The following is a 20,844-nucleotide window of genomic DNA, read 5'->3' on the forward strand; positions in this document are numbered from 1 at the left end:
GGGTCGACACCGGCGAGGCCGTGACGTAGTCGCCGTTTTCTCCTGAGAGAAAGAGAAGGCTCCTGCGTCTCGCACGCACTCTTCCTCGTCGGCTGCGGGTGTACTCGGCGATGACGAAGCGCCGAGGGGGAGATGTCATCCTGCAGCCACGGGACTGGGATGCCCGGTGCGGTACGCTATCGCCTCTCCGAGTGGCTCATTATGGATGGAATAAGAAGAGAAATGGAATTACGTGACAAAAACAACGTTGTTGAAATCAAAACTTGTCGTCTCACACAAACATATGCTCTCCTGAGAACATGAAAATAAAAAGGTTTTGCGAATATTTTCTTTCTAAACCTTAAAATGCATCGACGAGAGGGGTCAAGAGAAACTAGTAAAACTAGGTTTCAGCATGGCAATCACGATCGAGTTAATCATCCCTATAAAAGATTTCATTTAGGCCATCGGAATTTAGAATTCAAACGAGGATTAGTAAAAGGAACCACGAGCAATTAATTATGTTCTATAAAGTACTTTTGTACTAAAGAATAAGATGGAGGCTAACAGTGGTTGATAACTCATAAACTTGGTGTAAGTTATAAATCCATAGTGCCCTAAATGAGGTCAGTTTAATTGTTCATGTCATATGTAATGGAGTTACTAAAGTAATGATACAACCAGTGCACGCGAGAAATCATTTTATATCTAGAAATAAAGATGCAACTCGAAAAGATTGGGGGTGAGAAATCCACAAATTGTTTCCTCTTCCATTAGTGTTCGATGGTATAGAACACTTGGCGTTGCAATATACAATCTTAATTCGCATTCTTTTAATCAATACTCGATGGTTTTCGGAGGGTTTACGAAGAATAAAGCAACAGTACTCTCTTTATTTGTTTTTTCGGAGGCTTCGTCTTCATGAAAGCTTCTCTCGTATACCACCAACTCACAAAATTAATTCACCGAGTACACAGAATAAATTCGAATGGCAGTAGATCCTTGGAAAGGAGACACCTTCTTACATGAAATATAGTTTAATTTCTAGTTGAAATAGATGATGTTCTAATATAAAGAGTGTAGTAGGCCAAGTCTTTAGACCAACTTAAAGTAGTAGTGCACTATATTTTTGTTGCTTTCTCAACAAGAGAACGCTAATTAACGTCACATGACAACCTTTGAAAGGACGTTCATGGCCGTCATGCTCCGTCCATGGTTGACGAGGGGTAGACCTTGCTTTGGATCAGTGTCCGACCCACCCTGAACCCAGGGACGACGGTGAACCCAACCGTGGGCGGCGTGAGCTCGGCTGCAGCGTCATCGTCGTCGTCCTCGTCCTCGTCCTCCACCACGTTCTCCATGTACACTTGGGAGAACCGGCTGCCACGTCGCACCTGGAAAATGAACCTGTCATCGAACGAGAAGAACAAGCAGTGGAGGAGATACACTCGCCTCGCCATCTCCGCGAACCCACTGAAGAACGCCGAGTCCGGGAAGTCCCGGCCCGTGCTTCCTGCAGGAGACCTTTCCCGATCACGACTGCCGAAGAACGACGATTCCATCTTCGGATGCACCAGCGCCTGATACTTCGCCGTGGCGAACTTCGCGATCGCCGAGCGTTGGCTGAGCTTTTGGTTCGATCCGACGCGTGACAGCTCCGTGAATTCATCGAACCACCGGCGCCGACCCCATGCCGATCGATCTTTCAGGGCGGCCACGTTGTAACTTCTGTGGTGGAAATCCGAGAACATCCCCTGGCAGACGTAGGACTGGAAGGCGAAGGTCCGATGGCCGGGCTTTTTACGGCGGAGTAAGTCCGGCTGGATTGCACCAGCGGCAGCATCGAGGTCCCACCCGGCTGACTCCATTTCCTTCACCATGAATTTGACGAAGGATCTGATGGAGTTGAAGGTCCATCGAAGAACGGCGAGGAAATGGATGGGGCTTAGGTCGGAGAGGGGTAGGCCATCCAGGACACAGAGCGAGCGGCCAGGATGAAGCTTCGACTCCAACGCTTGGTTGACCTTCTCGCACGCAAGCAGCTCGGCCTGGAGCGAGGATATCTCGAAATCCCTGAGCTCGAGGTGAGCTTGGAGCTTGCTCGTGGTGATCTGAGAGGTCTTGATTAGATTGTGCTGCTCTGCGATCCGGGCAGCAAGTGCCGGGCCCGGGCCCATCATTCCGTCAGCATCGGTATACGGAATGATGGAATGGTTCCTCAAGTAGGATTGCTTCAGCTCGGAGACGCGCTTGAGCTCAGAGACGATGGCCAAGTCACAAGACTGTATCGAGTCGGGATCATACGGTGACTGCGCCATTTGGAGCTGGACGTAGGCAGCTTCGACAGCAGATATGCTGGCGAAGAGGTTGGCGAGGAGAGACTCCATGGCTTCTTTGACGTTCGAGGAGAGCCGGTGTTGCTGCTTCTCATACGCCACTTGGCACGAGTCGCTGCCGCTGCAATCAGACAGGAGGATGGGGGAACAGTCGCTCAAGTTCTGGGCCGCCTTCAGTTTATGGATCGAGCAGTCATCTTCGCCGGGGGCAACGTCGGCATCGCTGGCGGAGCAGCGGAGGCGAAGGAGCTTGCTGAAGGTCCGAGACAACGTTTCCAACGTCGGTGACCGCGTCGCGCTGCTCCACTCCATTTCTTCTTCTGTTTCAGGATCCGAGAAGATCAAGGAAATCCACCAAAATCAGTGCAGAAACGACCGCTGAAATGGAAGTGAGAGTTAGATGCTTGATTCAGAACAAAGGGTTCTTCCTAGAAAGTGGTCTGCTTTGAGGAGAATATGCATCTAATCAAAGACAGAAAGGAGGAAGAAAGAGAAATGAAACAGCAAGAATCACGATCGCTGGTTGACGACAGTAGGGAGCCCAACCAAATCTTTGCACAAAAGAATTATGATTGATTGTTCCGGGACATCAGATTCGTGGACTTGATGGGAACACCAAGCATATCCCTCATGGTGGGGCAAATCCACAAAGTCGGACGACAACATAAGAAGAAGAAGAAGAACAAAATCAGAATAATCGGGAGAAAAGCTTTGGCTCATACAGAAGCGGTGGAATAGGAATCAAAGGCCATGCCCGGTTGCCGGAGTCTACACGATTTGGATCACAGTTTTTGAGGTCTGATGGCAGTGAGCCAATAATGGCTCAGAAGATCTCAACTACCTCATTCCCAACCTATCAAGAACAGTCCAGTTATGGATGTGGGGCATAATAGAGGGGAGAGAGAGAGAGAGAGAGAGAGAGAGAGAGAGAGAGAGAGAGAGAGAGAGGGAGAATAAGATCAATCAATCAATCAATGTCAAGGAGCACAGAAGAAGAAGATTCGGGCAAGTAATTGGCAGAAGACCATTTAGGATATGCTGCGTTGGTTACATCTGAATGAGGAGGATACAACAAAGGGGGTAATAACCCAATTTAATGCAAGGAGAGAGATTTAGCAAATAATAGAGTTTAGTCCAACACAAAGAAAACTCAGGAACAGAGTCGGTAAGAGATCCACAAGTCCAAGCATACCTGGAAAATCGATCCAACCGACAGAAAAATAAATATGAGATCTGACACAGAGTCACAGTGATGTGCCAACAAAACCAATCAATCGAATCGAGTACAAGTTTGCCATAGCCAAATTGTCGACTTGGAGGCCAACTCTTCAGGACAAGATTAAATCTTAAGATCAGGCTCGGAATATTCACCTCAAACATACGAATCAACCTGACCAAGTCTAGTCTTTTTCGAGTTATTCTCACGCGAAAGCATACATGATGATCGAATGCAAACGAAAAGACATGTTTTGATTGGGTTTCGCTGTCAACAAAGCAGAGTCTAAAGGTTGACCTGTGCGAGAAAACATTCGTACCGGTTAGGAAGAAGCATGGCCTAAGTAGTATTGTAATGGAACTGTTGTGTGTGTGTGTGTGTGTAAAACTGTTGCCTCGATCGATCTGTGTAACTCTAAACAAGTGTTCTTTGTGCTCTGTACTCTTCCGATCGCCTCTTTTTATTGAACAGCTACCGTCATGCAAGTTTTATGTGGATCGAATAAGCATGAATCTGCGCACAAATAGGTAGAAGCATGCGTATGCATTGACTATGGTTGGGGGTGAAGAGAATGGGGTTCGAACTAACACGGATATCGTTTAATGACGCTGCAGATATGTATGCAAAATCTGATTTTTGCAACACAAAAAGGTCTTATGAGGGAAAAACAAAAACCTTATTTGGGGTCCTGAGAAGGATATGTGAAGCGAAGAGATGGGCACGTACCAGAAACCCTAGGATTGGGGGCCGGCAGGACCGGAATAAGCTCCTCTTCTCCTATCGCTCTCTAACCGTGCCCGTCCCCATCGGATGCGATCAGATCATACCTAGAACGATCATTGGAAAAGAATAACCTCAAGTAGGCAGCCGCCCACTTCCGACCTCGAGCGAGAATGTCAATGGCGAAAACGACCACAAAACGGAACCTTTGGAGAGGCCGTCTTCGTCGTGTTCCTCCTCTCTTTCTAATCCGAACTTGCTTGCACAGGGGCAGAGAGCGGATACTGCTCTCGGGAAGAGCAACAACGGGCGAAAGGTCAAGATCGGAGGGCGAGAGAGACGGCAAGGCGGGAAGAGGAAGAGGCGGCAGAGAGCTGTGACCAGGGAAGCGTGGAGATAAAGACAGGTGCTTGTATCTGTTGATCGTAGTACCGAAAAGACCTTTACAGTATCATCACTAAAGTACTAAAATGGATGAATGCGTTGGTCTTATTGGTAATTATCTGTATGAATGGTGGTATTTTGAAAGAAAAGAAGGGCAAACATGGAAATATAGTTGTTTTCCGCGAGGTATTTTAAATTTATAATTGTATTGGTGTTTTTTTTATTTTGGTGAAAAAATAATTGTCTGCTTTCCTTAGAGGAAGTGGTCAGACACAAACAAACAAAATTTACACAAGCACCAAATTAATATAATAAAATAAAATAAAAAATATGATTTGTGAATTATTGTAAAAAAATTTAAGTTTGAGAATTTTTGCTCTAATTTTAAAGATATCTTATTAAGTATCCTCGAACATATGAAAAAAATCATTTTACTCATATTTCGTTGGATCATCTCCTCCATTTGGATTATTATCATCGTCTCTATTTTTTAATTAGTACTCCAACAATAAAGATATAATCTTCCTGTTTATTATTGTTTAACGTAAATAAAAAAGAAAAGAGAATGACTCGCTTGCCTACAACCTCAGAAGCTTCGAGGGTTGTACCTTTAGCACTAGTTTAACAAGATCCAATGGAATGTTTTTGTTATCGAACAACTTGAACAGGGGAGAATGATCGACGGGACGAAAGACAATGGGCCACAAAAATAAAATAATTATTTTTTAAAAAATATTTTATATAAAATTTTAAAGTTAAGATGTTATATGAATTTTTTTCAAAATTAATGATTCTTTTTCAAAAATTCACTCATGAATATGCTTTGATTTAGCGAACCAAAAAAAACTTATCAAATAATTGGATGACTTCTAAATGCTGTCGTTGGCACCCAATTATAATATATAATATTGCATTACACGTATGTGTATATATAGTTCGAATGGAGCCAATATTTGCTTTGCAATTGAAGACACCAAGTTGTTTCCAAGAATCAGATGATTCAAATTTGGTTTAAGGTCGGGCATGGTGTTCACCTTCTTCCTCTTGCGTTGTAGTGGTAGAGATGGTGGGGGGTCCTCATCTTACATAATTCCAATTCATATGAGCCACTGGATGATAACACCATCGTTTCAGACATGGAGTTGGGATCATCTGCTGCGCGATATGGCCCGCATCTCAGGAAAAGACGACCTGATATGTAGTGCTTCTGCTTGAGCGTGGATGTCAGTACCCTTCTGGTTCGGCTGGCGCTCCACTCTCGATGAACCAACTCTTGCTTCCATGCAAGCCCTGTTACCGTTCGATGAAATGCCTGTGGTTTCAGCCAAGGACTCTGACTCTCCCGCTTCTCTTCCCTCCGCCCTCTTCACTCTCTTCGTCCGTCAAAAGTTTCGCTGGCGATTCAACGAGGCAGTCGCCTCTCTCCTACTTTATCGTCTTCGCTTCCTGTGCTCGTCCCTCTCTTCGGGAGGAGGACGGCCGCACGCGTGCACGGACACAAGCACCAACATCCAATCGAAAGATGGCTCAGCATCCAATGCTCCGACAGCGTTTCACCCTTCTCCGCACATACTTGGCGTTACCCAAAGGGACCCAACGACGCTTTCCCGCCCATACTCCACCTAATGTTTTGTGATGTATGGATCCATTGAGGTTAGAAATTTTCTTATTTATCCTTCTAAAGTTAATATCACTATAAAAATCAAAATTATAATATTATCATCTACAATTTTCGTTTGACTAGTAGTGTAAATGCATAAAAAATTTATTCGGCATTGATACTTGCACGATTTCTCTCCCAAAAAAAAATCTTTTTTTATTTTTTCTCAAAAGATGCTCATGTTTTGATTTTTTTCAAATTAATATATGCTGCTTTTTATAATCTTTTAAATATTTATATTCTTCCCATCATCACCTCAGGCACTCCTTAGTTCTCGCTATTGTTACATTTGTCGTTCGCTTCTCCTTTGTTCGTTGTTATTATTATTGTTATTATTTGCTCATTATTTTTATTTATTTATTTTTTTCTCTTTCTTCACCCTATTATTTGTCATCAGGTATTTATAGGATTTAAAAAATTTTAAAGATATCAATGGGAAAAATCAGAACCAACACTATGCTTTTTAAGAAAAATAAAAAGAATAACTTGTTGAGGGAAAATCGCCATTGATACTTTTATCGTGCATATATATATAACAATAAAAGAAAAATATATACTTTTTAAGAAAAATAAAAGAATTATATATATATATATATATATATATATATTCTTCTTTCACGCTTCCATTGCTGCGCCTCACCCCCGCACCTCGATGGAAAAGGCCACCAAGATCTCGCCTTTCCGCCTCTCCACCCTTCTTCGCCTCGAGACAAACCCTCAGATCGCCCTCCAACTCTTCCGCAATCCAACCCCGACCCCAAACCCTTCGAGGCCCTTCCGCCGCAGCGCGCGGTCCTACGATCTCATCGTCTGCAAGCTCGGGAAGGCGCGCATGTTCGCGGAGATGGAGAACGTCCTACACGAGATGAACCGCGAGACTCGTTTTGCTGCCAAGGAAGCCCTCTTCTGCCGCGTCATCTCCTTCTATGGCCGAGCCCGCATGCCAGCCGCCGCGCGCCGCACGTTCGATCGCATTCCCTCTTTTCGATGCCGCCGGACCATCCGGTCCTTCAACTCCCTTCTCCACGTTACGCTCGGATGCGGCGACCTCGAGGGCGTGAGGTCGATGTGCCGTGATCTCGACGACTACGGGCTAACCCCGGACGCGTGCACCTACAACGTGCTCATTCGCGCCCAGGTTTTGGCAGGCTGTATAGAAGGCGCGTGGGAGTTGTTCGACGAAATGCGAAGTAAAGGGATTGCTCCGACCGTTTCTACTTTCGGCACTCTAGTCTCCGCTCTCTGTGCTAATTCCATGTTGGACGAGGCCTTTAGGCTAAAAGAAACGATGCTGACAGAGTACAAGGTAAAGCCCAACGCTTACATATACACCCCTCTGATCAAAGGCCTCTGCAAAAGTGGCGAATTGGACCTTGCGCTTCAGCTAAAAGAAGAGATGCTGTCAGACAAAGACTTGGTAATGGACTCCGCCGTGTATTCCACTCTGATTCGAGCTCTCTTCAGAGTGAACAGGAAAGGAGAGGTGGTTGGGATTCTGGAGGAAATGAAACGAATCGGGATAAAGCCAGACGTCGTGACTTACAATGCGATGATCAGTGGATTCTGCGAGGACGAGAAGGACTTCGATGCGGCCTTCGAGACTTTGAATGAGATGGTGCGGCAGAGATGCAAGCCGGACGTGGTAAGTTACAACACGATCATCGCTGGGCTTTGCAAGGCAGGGAGGTGGAGCGATGCGAGCGAGCTGTTCGACGACCTGCCGAGGAGGGAGTGCTGCCCGGACGTGGTGTCCCACCGGATATTGTTCGAGGGACTGTGTGATGCAGGCGAATTCAGAAAGGCGAGGATGGTTTTGGATGAGATGATGGTCAAAGGGTATAAGCTCGGTGCAGTGAACATGCGAAAGCTTTTGGAGGGATTGTTGAGCGGAGAGAAGGATCGGATTCTGGTGGATTCGACTTTGTTTAGTGTAGCGAAGGCAAATGGTATGGGCTTGGAAGATTGGGAGACTGTGGTAGGTAACATAGTGACGGAGCCTGAGAAGCTGAAGGTTGCAAAGCTTTTAGCTTGTTTGTCAATGAGATCAGTGGTGGCAACTGGGACCAAATCGGCTGCTGCATTAGTTGCACATAATAACTGAAGAGTGCAGTGCAGGTGGTAAAAGTCAATTATTAGCAACATAGCAAAAGATGGATGCAGAAGAAAACTGGACATTTTTTTCACTGCCCTGTATAGCATAAGCTTACTACTACTCAGAATGATTAACATAAAAGCACGATGCAAGGCTTTCCAAGTACACATACCTCCTCGTAGATTGTCGTTTGGCAGGGATTGCAGATTTCTGCCAGCATCGATGAATGGCATTTGCTCAGTCTATCTGCCAGAGAACATCATCGGGTGTTTGACAAAACTTCCACTAGCAGCTCATTCCCCTGGTTTGCTCATTCAACGCACTCAGCACCTGGAACATGCTCTTCCATTCCGGTTGCTGTGCTCGTTCTTTGGCAACAAAGGAGCGCACCCTCTTGTTCACCTCTATCCAACTGCACCCAGCACATTTCTTGACCTCCTTCTCCTTCATCAACTCCCTGATCACCTCCACGTCCTCCCACCTGCCGAAGTCGGCTAATATGTTCGACAGCAGCACATAATAGCCCGAATTACCGCTCCCCGACTCGATGATTCGGTTCCCCGTGTAGATGCCAATCTCCAGATCAGAGTGTATCCTGCATGCTCCGAGCATGGCTCCCCAGATTTCCGAGCTCGCCTTGGTCGGCATCGTGGTTATGAGATCGAGAGCTTCTTGTAATCTTCCCGACCTGGCTAACAAGTCTACCATGAGAGCGTAGTGCCCCTCTCTGGGGCTCACCTTCAGGTCCTTCATGCTGTTGAAGATTTCGATCCCTTCTTCGACTTTTCCTCCATGGCTACAGGCCGACAAGGCCGCGATGAAGCTCACCTGGTCGGGTTCGTCCACCATGCGAAAAATCTCAAGAGCATTCTCCGTCAGCCCGTGTACCGCGTAACCCCCCATCATCACGTTGTAGGTGACCAAGTTCTTATCCTCCATCGGATCGAACACCTTTCTCGAGTCGCCGAGCCTTCCGCACTTTGCATACATGTCCACCAAGGCACTTCCGACGAAGGGCTGGTCGTCGACCGAGTTCTTCACCGCCCACGCGTGGAGCTCTTTCCCTTGTCTCAGTCCAGAGACGCCTGCACACGACGAAAGGACGCTGGTGATGGTGATGGGATTCGGTTTCGTCCGCGTTCCGATCATCTGCCGGAAAGTGTCCAACGCTTCCGCAAAGTACTGGTTCTGCGCATACCCCATGACCATCGAGCTCCAGGATATGACATCTCTTTCGCCAATGGCCCCGAAGACTCGTTCAGCACATTGGAGCAGTCCAAATTTGCTATATACTGACACCAGAGCGTTCCTAATCCGCCTGTCTGACTCCAGCCAGTGTCTGTAAGAAAAAGCATGGATTTCCTTGCAGTAATTTGAGCACTGAAGACCCGAGATTGCTGGTAGTATACTTGCAACGGCAACAACGTCCGGTTTCAACCCCACACTCACCAATTCCTCGAAAACTGCCATGGCCGAGCCGAACAGATCGTTCTGAGAGAAGGAAGATATGACGCCACTGTAAGTAACCACGTCGAGGTCACATCCAGAATGCTTCATGTCCCTAAGGAGCTGCATGCTTTCATCGAACAGCCCATTCTGAGCGTAACTAGAGATCAAAGCGTTCCAAGTAACTCTACTGACTCGGGCGCAGCTATCGAAAACCTTCCGCGCCTCCTCCGCTCTGCCACACTTGCCATAAGCTGAAATGAGCGAGTTCTGGATCATGGATGTCAGTTCAAACCCACTTCTCAACATGTAACCATGGACTTGGCCGACGACCTCAGGCGTGTCACCGCTCATCGTAAGAACGGTGAGCATCGTCACCTGGTCAGGCCTAAATCCACACTCGATCATCTGCCTTACTTTCTCCGCGGCTTCCAGATTACGTCCATCGAGCGCGTAAGCTGAAATGATCGAAGTCCATGACACGGTGTCCTGCTGGGGCATTCCGTCGAATACTCTGACGACGTCCTCGATGCTTCCGCATTTTGCATACACGCACATCAGGGAGTTGCCGACAAAGACGTCCGACTGGAACCCGCCCGCGGCGGCCAGATGGTGCAACTCCTTGCCTTGGCGAAGGTCCGAGAGAGAAGCGCACGCCTTGAAGATGCAGGAGAAGGTGTAGGAATCCGGTCGCACACCATCTTTCCTCTTCCGGTGGAACAAATCGATGGCTTCCTGGTGCAACCCATTGGCGCAGTATCCTCTGAGAATGGCGTTAAGGATGAAGGCATCACAACGCGGGACACGGGCGAAGATTGCATCGGCGTTGTGGAGCCGTCCGCAGAGGGAGTACAAGGTGATGAGCTTCGTGGAGAGGAAAGAATCGCGCTCTAGTCCGAAGACGACGATCCTGGCGTGGGCACGCGAACCCAGAGCTGGGTTATCGTGGAGGATGCCAAGTTCGAGCAAATGGCGGCAGTGATCCTTCACGGAATGGAAGTCCTTGGAGAGGACGGGCAAGGAGACAGAGGAAGAGCTTAGTAATCTGGAGAAAGAGACGGCAACTCTGAGGAGGTTGACGAGCGATGAGACAGGTTTCATAGCACCCAAAAGATTTATGAGAATGGCACGGGAAGCTCAATGCTATAGAGTATATAGACCCTCGTGACATGGCAAAGTGGGTGGGCCTAAGACAAGTACTTCTCACATATATCACTGGGGATTCATTCAACAGACGCACAAACCACCGCTCCTGATAGGACCAAAACAAACAAACACAGGCGTGCCAAAAAGGGGAACCAGAAGAGCGTCGTGCACAAGAAGAGATGATACGTCCTCTCTATCGGCCCTGCACTGCAACAGCAGCCCAGGCCTCGCGTCCCGAAAGGGTCTGATATGATACGAGGCGGCAGGATTGGGAGATGAGCTCGTGATCATGCTTCCATTTATCCAGATGTATGTAGATGAAGCACTTGTACTCCGCCTACGTCCCCGCCACTTGAACAAAGTCAAGGCCACATTGTCGCCTCGCATGCTCGGGTACCAGCTTGTTGATAAGCGCAGGTGAAGCACCCAAAAGCTGCAAAAGAAAAACAGGGCAACACCAAAGTGATGACAGGGAGTAAAAACAGCGTTGTGCTACAACAAGAATCACGGATGACGAGCAGCCCTGATTTAACATAACACCAATCATGCACTCATGAACATTTTCGCTAAACGTCTTCTCGGTGAAGATCACAACTAAGAAAAGTTCCAGTAAACAAGGTAAGATTTAACCACCACAAATCTGAGGACAAAATTAGATGTTGGAATGGAAAGTCAGATGAGCGTGATAAACTCGAATATTATTTAGATAAAGAAGCAAGATTATGTAACACAAAAAGTAACTGGATCGACAATCGTCTCACCCTTCACCGCAAAATGAATATGGACTGAATGGTAACAAGTCAACCTTAGTCAAAGGAAAGAAAATACCAGGGTAGCTGAAACCTACTTCTTGTTTCTTGAAGTCGAAAAGGAGAGGAAATGGCCGGCCATTTGGCAGTCGTGCATTACGTTCACGTAACTCATCAAATAATGGATGTGCGCATGCCTCGAGCTGCAATAGGAACAGTCCATATTAGTAGTAATAAAGCATGTAATTGAGAATGCCCTATCGATTACCCTGCACATTGAAATACTCGACTAAGCAACAGAAATGATCACACAAAGTGGATCCGATGCAGAACAACTTGCCATTCCCACTAGCCAACACAAAACCATCCATCCATCAGTCATTTCATTTTTTTTATTTAAGTTAGAAAAGTCTGCTAAGCTCCTCCTACAATGATGTAACTACTCATCTTAAGATGAGTGTAGCCACTAATTTTAGGCAGTAGCAAGATTATCGACTGTTGTCCACCAAGGAGAACTTTGGTAAAGAATATATGAGATTGTTTTTTTCATATATCGCTCGCCATCTCTATAGCCGAAAGATCTACAAACTCTCCAAATGTCCAAGACCATGCACTCTGTTCTCTTTTCTTCTTCATTTATATCATTCTAGAGAATAAAACTAACCGATGTTCATGAAATGGAGACTAAATCTTTTGACCAAGAAACAAAAGATTGATGAATAATTGACAAGGATAACATAGAAACTCTAGATTTAGTTACTTATTCTTAAATGTAATAAAAGAGTAACAATCTTTTGGTCTGCAAGATAAAATAGATGATTAATCTCACAGCACTGCAGCGAAGATTTGGCGAATACTGAAGAAGACGTGATGCAAGATCTACTGCTTCGAGAGGCATTCGTTTGTTAAAAACCTGCAAATTAGTTATGAAGGATTATAAATTATAACCATCTTACCAAAAGAAGAGAAGGAAGAATGTTAAGATATTGTTCATATAGATATGTATCACACAAAACCAATAGTTTATTAACAAGATTTGAAAATTCATGACTTATTCCATCAAAATAAGCCTCTCTTTCCCTCAAAACATGAACCCACAAACTAAGCAAGTTAAGGTATCTACTTTCCTCTGCAGTGCTGTGTGTGCTGGAGTCGGACAGAAACAACAAAATTTTGGCCTATTTCTGACAGTTACGAACAACATAATTAAGACTTTGGGGTTTGAACTGGCTAATTCTGTTTTTGATTAGTTGGATCGTATCAGATCAGCCAATGTGTCAGTGTACCAAATGTGCTAGACATGCAATCTAAGACATGGATGAAACCATACAAGCAATCTACATCAAGAAAAACAGATGCTACATTAATTAAATGTCACTGGGAATGATGCTTACCTTGTGCCAAGGATGTGCTTTTATCTGCGGAAACCTGAATTCAGTGTAGTTAGGATTCATGCATCGAATTTCCTCTCGGGTTGGAGTACCAAGAACCTATAAGCATCAAGTCTATATTAACTTTGTGAAGGAGAAAAGAATCTTTAACAGAAATTTGACTTAAGTTTTACCTTGATTATCTCAACTAGCTGATCAACAGCACTCTCTCCAGGAAATAGTGGCTTTTGACATAGCAAAATTAAAACACAAGCAAAAGGGTAACAATCGTATTTGTGTTAGCTTGAAAATATTATTAGAACAATTGGATATCTCAAATAATAAAAGCATGATTACATGACCAAGAAGTAATTCCGCAAGAACACATCCTGCTGACCAAATGTCAATCGATGTTGTATATTCTGTAGCACCAAATATGAGCTCCGGAGCACGATAATAGCGTGAACAGATGTATGATATATTTGCTTCACCCTTGACCTGGTTCACGTTACGGAAGGCCACATGAGAACACACAAAGTCCTCGGATTAAAAGTGGAACACACAGACATAGCAAGTGAAATGAATGACATCACTTCAAATAATCAGACTGAGATGGAAGTGTCTACAGGTAAATGGATCTTTTACTAGGAAAACCCCAGAAAAATTGCACGACAAAACAGTTAGCTTTATTCATCCTTGTAATGACTTCATGGACTCAATTAGTACACACATGAACAATTGGGATTGGTTTGTTTCACTTGACATTGACATTGCATAACAAGTTTGCAGCCTTAAAGGTTGATCTTAGTCTTCCTAAATTGTCTATCATTTGATGGCCAGAGAGAAAAACGTGATCTTTCGAAACTATTGCCTTACCAAAACTTTGGCACTTCCAAAATCACAAAGCTTTACTTGGTGAGTAAGAGGATCGACCTGCATGATTTGTACCAAGGAAGAGCAAAGAATTATTTCTGGAATCAAAAACTCAAGGCCCTCTATGAACGTAAAAGCATACCAAGACATTCTGTGGCTTCACATCTCTATGACAAACTCTCAGAACATTATGGATGTATGCTAGCCCTCTAAATATCTGCGGAAGACAATCAGGTAGTTACTTCAGTGACTGATCTTCTAAAAGTACCAGAAAATGTAAAGTTAGCCACACAAACCTGATACATGTAAAGCTTCACATAGATTAGTGGCATCCCCCGGTTCACATTGCTATAATGTTTCGAGACACGGTATAGCGTTTCAGGGACAAAGTCCATGACCAGGTTAAGAAACAGTTCATCTTTGTTCGTCGTGGAGAAAAAACAGTGCTTAAGGGATATCACATTGGGATGACCCATCAAGCGCATCAACTGAAGCTCACGGTTTTTGTATCTTATATCCTGCAAGACCTTCTTTATGGCCACGGTCTCCCCTGTCTCCAGGCATTTGGCCTGCTTACAAGTAACCAAGGGACAACACCAAAATATGTAAATGGCCACATGATCTAAGTTACATCTATAGACAAAGAGGCAGTCACACCTGGAAGACGATTCCAAATGACCCAGTGCCGACGACACGTTCTGCCATGTAGCTGATGGTCTAAACAAAAGAATTAGAAGTAACTTAGTTGAATGGACGAATTGAACACAAAGGATTATTCGCGTTAAAGAAGTAATTCTCTGGAACTCGCCTGCTTGGGTTCACCATTCTTTCCTCCAATGGTGGTTGAGATAATGTGTCCAGTCAGTGGCTGATTCCCCTGGATGACGGATGCTTCTTGCTGAAAGGTCACTCAAAATCCCAGCTTTCAACATGAAAAACTAGCAAGAAATGCGACAGAAGAAAAAACCCGGAACCCATATTTCTTAACCTATCAAAAACCCCTAACTCGACGATAGGTAGGATCGTCACATTCTATAATCGCCAATACAAGTTGCCGAAACAACAAGAAGAGAAAATTCTTTATGAAGATCAAAATAGTACAGAGGATAAAACGAAAATACTTGCAGGAAAATTAGCGACAGGGGATAGTAATGTTTGATTCCTAAAAGGAAGGTTTGAACAAGAAAAATTACAAGAAACTGATAGAAAGATCCAGAGTGGAGCTGTTCCCAAAACCAAATATTGGTTAGCTGCAGGAAACCGTAGCCGAAACTTTCCAAGATGATGCAACAAGTACCCAAAGAAGAAGATGTGGGAGACAACCCAAAAAATAAAATAAAATAAAATAAAAAGAAGGATCAAGAAACAAAAGGAAGCTCGGTGCACTACAAGACCATCGTTCGAGACGAATCAACTTTACCAACGTAACGTAAAATAAGGAATTCCAGAGCCGAAGGCAAAGATTCGCAAATGAACCGGATCACCCATAGAAAGACGGAACAAACGGGATTCATCGCTGAAGAACGGAAAAAGATAGCACGAGAGACAATTTCCAATCCGCCTCTACGAAAGAAGCAAAACAACGAATTTGTCAACGAGAGATGCCCTGAAATAACATATACTCAAAAAAAGTAACGAATCGGGACGAAGGCGGCAAGACAGAGATCGTACGGAAAAGGGAAGAGATGGTCGGGAGTGATGGAATACCTTATCCGCGTCCACCATCTCCGGCCGGGGAGGATCCATCACCAACGTCTCGCTCGCGGGCGCATGAGGAGGTCCCGTCGGCAACGACGCCATGTTGATAGCCAACGACAACGACACCTCTCGCTGCTCTCCCCCTCCCCTCTCTCTCTCTCTCTCTCTTCCACTCGTCCTTTCTCCGCAGCTGCATTCCGGAGATACCCCTGCCCTCATCTACGTGTGGGAAGCCGACCGTTGAAGATTTCTAATTTTCCTAAATGCGATAATAATAATAATAATAATACATTTGGGACACCAATGCGACAATATTATTATTATTATTATTACTACTACTAATAATAATAATAACATTTGAAATGTGGGAGCAAATATCTTGTATATATGATAAATTTGGTGCCAAACATATTTAAAATTGCTAGCAAAGTTTATTGTCATAACAAAATTTATCATTATGTCTATATATGCAATATCATTAGGAAAATTTTACATGATATTCTTTTTTTAATATGAGGAACTTTACAATTACTTGTGTAATATCAATATCCTCTTATGAGAATTTATTTGTTATGACCTACTTTCTCGGTGTATATTTTTATTGACATATTTATGATCGATATTTGATTATGATTTATATCATGAAATGTAGATATTCATTCTTATAGTAGATTCTAATATAAAAAATTATACTGAATATTTTATTTTTAAAATAATAATATCAAAATTTTCTTATTTATTAACTTATTATGTTTATTATTTTTTTTATGACTTGATCGGTATGTTCTATGTGGTATTCATTGGCTATCGTTAATTAATTAATTTATTTATTGTGTTCATTATTTATTTAATTGAGTCATTGATTGCTTTACAACTTAATTGGTATCTTAATGGTATTTATTGGTTATGATTATACATAATTATTATATGATCGCTGTGATCATTGTTACCTTAACGGTTATAGATTTTTCTCAACTATATAAAGAGAGGATGTTCTTCTCTTCTCAATCCTTAGTATCTTTTCATTATAACATCTTCTTTGATTTTGCTTCTTGTTTCTATGATACTACATTAATCTTTTTACGAGGAATCTCCATCTTATTATTAGGGAATGGATTCAATCACAAATATGCACCAAGGGATGAGATCATTCCTTACAACAATGTCAAACGCGATTCCATCCAGTTGACTTCTGATTGTCCATGTTGCTTCTCGTTTTAACTTTTATTATTGAGTTTTTATTCCCAACAACGAGCACCTCCGCCAACGTTGTCTGTGTCACCCTAGACTTCGCACTCTTGTCTCTTATTGTCGAGGCCCAAATAGTTGGTGATCAACGTCCTCAACACCTCTGCTCTGCTCTGCTCTACGGTAAGATAGATTTATGTGGACCTCCCGACCTCCCAGGCCTCAACTACGAGGGGTCCAGCTTCTCCTTGTGATTCGTGGTTACTACCATCACTGTCTCTTCTTCCCCACAGCATGACCACGAGTGGTCCGTAAAGTTCAAAGATGCCTGAGAAGGTTAGCTCAACTCCTTTGCCCTAGTCGCTATTCATTTCTTCCATCTCTTCCCACTCGTCGCCACAATGGTCGCGTTGATTAGCTCGTCGTTCGTAATTGCAATCATGCGATCAAGGTCCTCGGTGACTTCCAGTTGGTCTTGAGCAAGAGTCTTCGGAGCTGGGAGTTGCTTGTTACTACCGTCAGCTCTAGGCATCTTCTTTCAAGTTGCACTCGTATGTTCTGCTTCTTTCATAGACTAATTAAAACATTCTATTTGATTGCATACATCAGAAAAATTTATAGCATTCAGCACTGTAATATCTGAAGCACAACTGAGAGATTTATCTGCACTTGCTCTTCATTATAAGAAGAAGAAAGAAAAAAAAGTACATAGAGATTGGTCTGTACTTGCTATGCAATAGACCATCGGATGATGCACCATATACCTCTCTCTTTAAAGTCATGAGAAGAGAGTCTCTAGTGGTAGCTATTGTTTCTGTCTAGTGTGTGCACAATGAACTAGGATCCCAGAGCATGACACCCAAGAGAAACATACTATCTTTTACTGGGGAGTTCCAAAATCAGAGGCAAGAAAAGAGGGTTGAATTGGATCTAAGTCTCAGAAGATGGGGCTACAAGACATCAAGTTTGGTTGAGGTGCTGCTGGTGCTGATCTGCTCCTCCTTGCCAAGTCCACACAATGTCCTTGAGGCAAGGCTTAAGATCATGGTCACAAAACTTCTGGTACTCCATTGTGTCTCCATATGATTTTTTCACCTCGACTACATGGAATGCAGGTGTGACCTCAAAAATCTGTGCTTCGATCGCAAGTTGTCCTTTCCTTCCTTCTTTGCTTCCCTCTAACTTGACCAATCCAGCCTTCTTCTTTACCTTGAAATGCTCCATTTCAGCAATCTCTTCGAGCTTTGACACTATCGTTGAAGCCGGCCTCTGGGTTGTAAATCTGGCCTCCTGCTTTTCGCCACTTCCCCTTTCGAAGAGCCCCGAAAGATCTAATCCTGGGGATAGGGCGATGATGTCAAATGCATTTAGACTGGTCGGTTTCACGGGTTCTGACATCTCTGCTTTTTTATCGCTCTCATCATCGAAAGTGTTCTCGACATTGAAAGCTGATGTCACATCTTTCAGGTTGGGCAAACTTTGTGATCGGGCTCGTGCTTCCACCGGCTTAAATCCTTTCTGAAACCACGGACTCTCTACCAACAGCTCGATCGTGATTCGAGCATCGGGGTTGGGTTCGAGGAGTCTGGCTAGGAGCTTTCGGACGTCGGAAGGGAACCGATGAGGGCATCTGAAATCTCCTTTGGTTATCTTTTTGTACATGTCGATCAGGTTGGAGTCATGGAACGGTAGGCAGCCTGCCAATAGAACGTAAAGGATGACTCCGCAGGACCATATGTCTGCCTTTGCTCCATCGTAACCCTTTTTGTTGATGATTTCCGGGGCAACATAGGCCGGCGTACCGCATAGCGTGTGGAGTAGACCATCTGGCCTCTCTGACTCTTTGAGGGCACTCAGGCCGAAGTCCGACACCTTAAGGTTCCCATTCTCATCGATGAGGAGGTTTTCCGGCTTGAGATCCCGGTGGTAGACACCACGGCTGTGACAGAAATCAACTGCCCCGATCAGTTGCTGGAAATACTTCCTTGCGTCATCCTCTCCGAGGCTCCCTTTTGCAATCTTGTTGAAGAGCTCGCCGCCTTTGACGTATTCCATCACGAAGTAGATCTTGCTCTTGCTGGCCATGACCTCATAAAGCTGCACGACGTTTGGATGGCGAACGAGGTGCATAATTGAGATCTCCCTCTTTATCTGTTCGATCATTCCAACACGCATCACCTTCTCCTTATCAATGACCTTAATGGCAACATTCTGGCCCGAGGCAATGCTCCTCGCATGGTATACCTTGGCAAAGGTCCCCTGCCCAAGCAACCTTCCTAGCTCGTAGCGGTGCATCAGGATCACTCCTTTCTTCTCCATATCTTCCTGCCTCCAAGGAAAACTAGAGCGATGTGATTAGATTATTGGTATTCCAGGTGCATCACTCCAAATATTTATTCCCTCCATGGAACGTAGCACGAGAAAGAGAGGATGGAGGGACTGAAAACCATGCCTCTTGGCAGGTGCAATCGGGACCTGCAGAGACAGAAGAAATAAAAAGGTACAGAAAACCTCATTTTGCTTTAAAATGAAAGGTTATGGATTGTCGACCTCCTTCCCAACGGTGGTGGTGGAGCAATTTGCTCGTCTAAAGATAGCCAGCCAAGTGGGATGCTTCCACGGTCTTAATTCTCCGGGCAAAGGTTGTGGGTGTCATCTTCTTAGATGCTATATTCTTGGCAAGACGGTCAATAGGTAGGTGGTTGCGGGAGAAATGCTTCTTATCCTGAGAGAAGGAATAAATCGGCAGCTACAGTAAAGAGCTTTAAATTGCATGGTGATATAACATAGGTGTGTGTTTTGAAATTACGGTCGACTGCATGCACTTCGATAAGAATACTGGAACTTCACCAACTTGAGGGTCTAGATCGGGATCCTCGTCCCTATCCCGACATAAGCTAGTGTGCAGGAATCCAACGACGACAAAGGTGGACAGACGTGCTTAAGAGTCGCATCCCAACCCGTTCCGACGAAAACCTCGAGACGATCCTGGACATCGCCAGTCGAACCAAGCCATACCGACCCGGCAGCCAAGGCACAAGGTTCACCAACAAAATTTATTATTTTTATTAAAAAAATATATTATTTAGATTATTAAGTAAATAAATAAATGTATGTAATCTTATAAATATTTTGTATCGCCTAAATATATAATAAATAAAAATATACTCAAATAAATAAATAAATATAATTTTATGTTATAAAATATATAAAATCGTTGGTTTATTACTAAATCATTTTGATAATTTTAAAATTTTAGATAAAATTACAATCAAAATTTTAAAAATTATATTAGGATCTCATTAATTCTGAAATGTTAATAATATCAACATTTAAGTATTTTCAATGTAACATTCAGATCAATTATGATTTTTTAAAAAATTACCAAATATTAATTCATATTTGAAATGTTCATTAGTCCTCGATATATATATTCTCTCGATGCGTTTCTTAAAGGCACTTTTGAAATCTTAGAGGAGCTACAGACGTTGACCAAATCCCATCACCAGAAAAAGTCGTACTAATTTTCCCCTCCAAATTTGCTACTAAATTAATGTCACCTACATGATTAATGCCCAAATCACGGGTTATCAGATAGCTCATCTTTCAACGTTAAAAGTCAAAGGCCACAAACTTAAGCGTAATTTAATTCACAATTAACAATCTTAAGGTATAATGACAATGCCATCCGTTCTTATCCTATCCTCTATCGATACCTTCACCCTTCTTCCATCCCTAGACGCATTAAATGTGATTTATCAAACCCATTAAACAAATCAACAACATACATATATGATATAAAGGGATGGATAAATTAAATTCGAATCATAGAACGTAAGTAATGCATGAGGATAAATGTGAGGTGAAGTTGGAAAGTAGACGACAGGAGGTGTTTAGATTGAATGAGGTCTCCATTTACACCGAAAAAATAATTCTTAATAATAGAATTTTTAATATACCGAACAATTAATTGGTGGCAGTGAGAAG

The 20,844-nt window shown here is 43.7% G+C and overlaps 5 protein-coding genes across 8 annotated transcripts; 1 reads left to right on the plus strand and 4 right to left on the minus strand.

The window, feature by feature from the left end:
• Positions 1 to 958: 958 nt before the first annotated feature.
• LOC135584684 (protein GRAVITROPIC IN THE LIGHT 1-like) lies at positions 959 to 4,617 on the minus strand. Of its 3 annotated transcripts, none has more exons than XM_065170807.1 (2): positions 4,258 to 4,617; positions 959 to 2,635 (listed from the first exon to the last, which is right to left on the minus strand). In XM_065170807.1, the coding sequence occupies exon 2, from the start codon at positions 2,625 to 2,627 to the stop codon at positions 1,179 to 1,181; it is 1,449 nt and encodes a 482-aa protein (XP_065026879.1). In that variant the 5' UTR covers positions 2,628 to 2,635; positions 4,258 to 4,617; the 3' UTR covers positions 959 to 1,178. The 3 variants fall into 3 exon arrangements, with proteins under 3 accessions (XP_065026879.1, XP_065026878.1, XP_065026880.1); XM_065170806.1 differs by lacking the exon at positions 4,258 to 4,617 and adding an exon at positions 3,038 to 3,162 and having other exon boundaries at positions 959 to 2,693; XM_065170808.1 differs by lacking the exon at positions 4,258 to 4,617 and adding an exon at positions 3,038 to 3,151.
• Positions 4,618 to 6,932: 2,315 nt separating this feature from the next.
• Positions 6,933 to 8,552, plus strand: LOC135650376 (putative pentatricopeptide repeat-containing protein At1g53330). The gene has a single exon (XM_065169633.1). The coding sequence runs from the start codon at positions 6,948 to 6,950 to the stop codon at positions 8,394 to 8,396; it is 1,449 nt and encodes a 482-aa protein (XP_065025705.1). The 5' UTR covers positions 6,933 to 6,947; the 3' UTR covers positions 8,397 to 8,552.
• A 120-nt stretch (positions 8,553 to 8,672) lies between these two features.
• Positions 8,673 to 10,934, minus strand: LOC135651458 (pentatricopeptide repeat-containing protein At5g16860-like). Its single transcript, XM_065171529.1, has one exon. It carries the CDS (start codon positions 10,932 to 10,934, stop codon positions 8,673 to 8,675), a length of 2,262 nt encoding a protein of 753 aa, XP_065027601.1.
• Positions 10,935 to 10,995: 61 nt separating this feature from the next.
• Positions 10,996 to 15,873, minus strand: LOC103968871 (shaggy-related protein kinase eta-like). Of its 2 annotated transcripts, XM_009382210.3 has the most exons (12): positions 15,679 to 15,873; positions 14,780 to 14,869; positions 14,629 to 14,688; positions 14,268 to 14,540; positions 14,114 to 14,188; positions 13,975 to 14,031; positions 13,456 to 13,596; positions 13,293 to 13,343; positions 13,123 to 13,218; positions 12,558 to 12,641; positions 11,827 to 11,931; positions 11,000 to 11,412 (listed from the first exon to the last, which is right to left on the minus strand). In XM_009382210.3, exons 1-12 carry the CDS (start codon positions 15,769 to 15,771, stop codon positions 11,317 to 11,319), a joined length of 1,221 nt encoding a protein of 406 aa, XP_009380485.2. In that variant the 5' UTR covers positions 15,772 to 15,873; the 3' UTR covers positions 11,000 to 11,316. The 2 variants fall into 2 exon arrangements, with proteins under 2 accessions (XP_018675395.2, XP_009380485.2); XM_018819850.2 differs by lacking the exon at positions 14,780 to 14,869 and having other exon boundaries at positions 10,996 to 11,412.
• Positions 15,874 to 17,497: 1,624 nt separating this feature from the next.
• Positions 17,498 to 19,466, minus strand: LOC135650529 (CBL-interacting protein kinase 5-like). The gene has a single exon (XM_065169964.1). The coding sequence runs from the start codon at positions 19,174 to 19,176 to the stop codon at positions 17,818 to 17,820; it is 1,359 nt and encodes a 452-aa protein (XP_065026036.1). The 5' UTR covers positions 19,177 to 19,466; the 3' UTR covers positions 17,498 to 17,817.
• Between the last annotated feature and the right edge of the window lie 1,378 nt (positions 19,467 to 20,844).

This window comes from Musa acuminata, chromosome BXJ3-10 (assembly GCF_036884655.1).
Source record: "Musa acuminata AAA Group cultivar baxijiao chromosome BXJ3-10, Cavendish_Baxijiao_AAA, whole genome shotgun sequence".
In the NCBI taxonomy this organism is placed as follows: Eukaryota; Viridiplantae; Streptophyta; class Magnoliopsida; order Zingiberales; family Musaceae; genus Musa; species Musa acuminata.

Excerpts from the sequence above, each read along its gene's own strand:
- LOC135584684 (XM_065170807.1), bottom strand. The coding sequence starts at position 2,627 with ATGGAGTGGAGCAGCGCGACGCGGTCACCGACGTTGGAAACGTTGTCT.
- LOC135650376 (XM_065169633.1), top strand. The coding sequence starts at position 6,948 with ATGGAAAAGGCCACCAAGATCTCGCCTTTCCGCCTCTCCACCCTTCTT.
- LOC103968871 (XM_009382210.3), bottom strand. The coding sequence starts at position 15,771 with ATGGCGTCGTTGCCGACGGGACCTCCTCATGCGCCCGCGAGCGAGACG. Across the intron at positions 14,032-14,113 it reads TGAAGCCACAGAATGTCTTG|GTCGATCCTCTTACTCACCA; the intron begins GTATGCTTTTAC and ends CAAATCATGCAG. Across the intron at positions 12,642-13,122 it reads AAGCACATCCTTGGCACAAG|GTTTTTAACAAACGAATGCC; the intron begins GTAAGCATCATT and ends ACTAATTTGCAG.
- LOC135651458 (XM_065171529.1), bottom strand. The coding sequence starts at position 10,934 with ATGAAACCTGTCTCATCGCTCGTCAACCTCCTCAGAGTTGCCGTCTCT.
- LOC135650529 (XM_065169964.1), bottom strand. The coding sequence starts at position 19,176 with ATGGAGAAGAAAGGAGTGATCCTGATGCACCGCTACGAGCTAGGAAGG.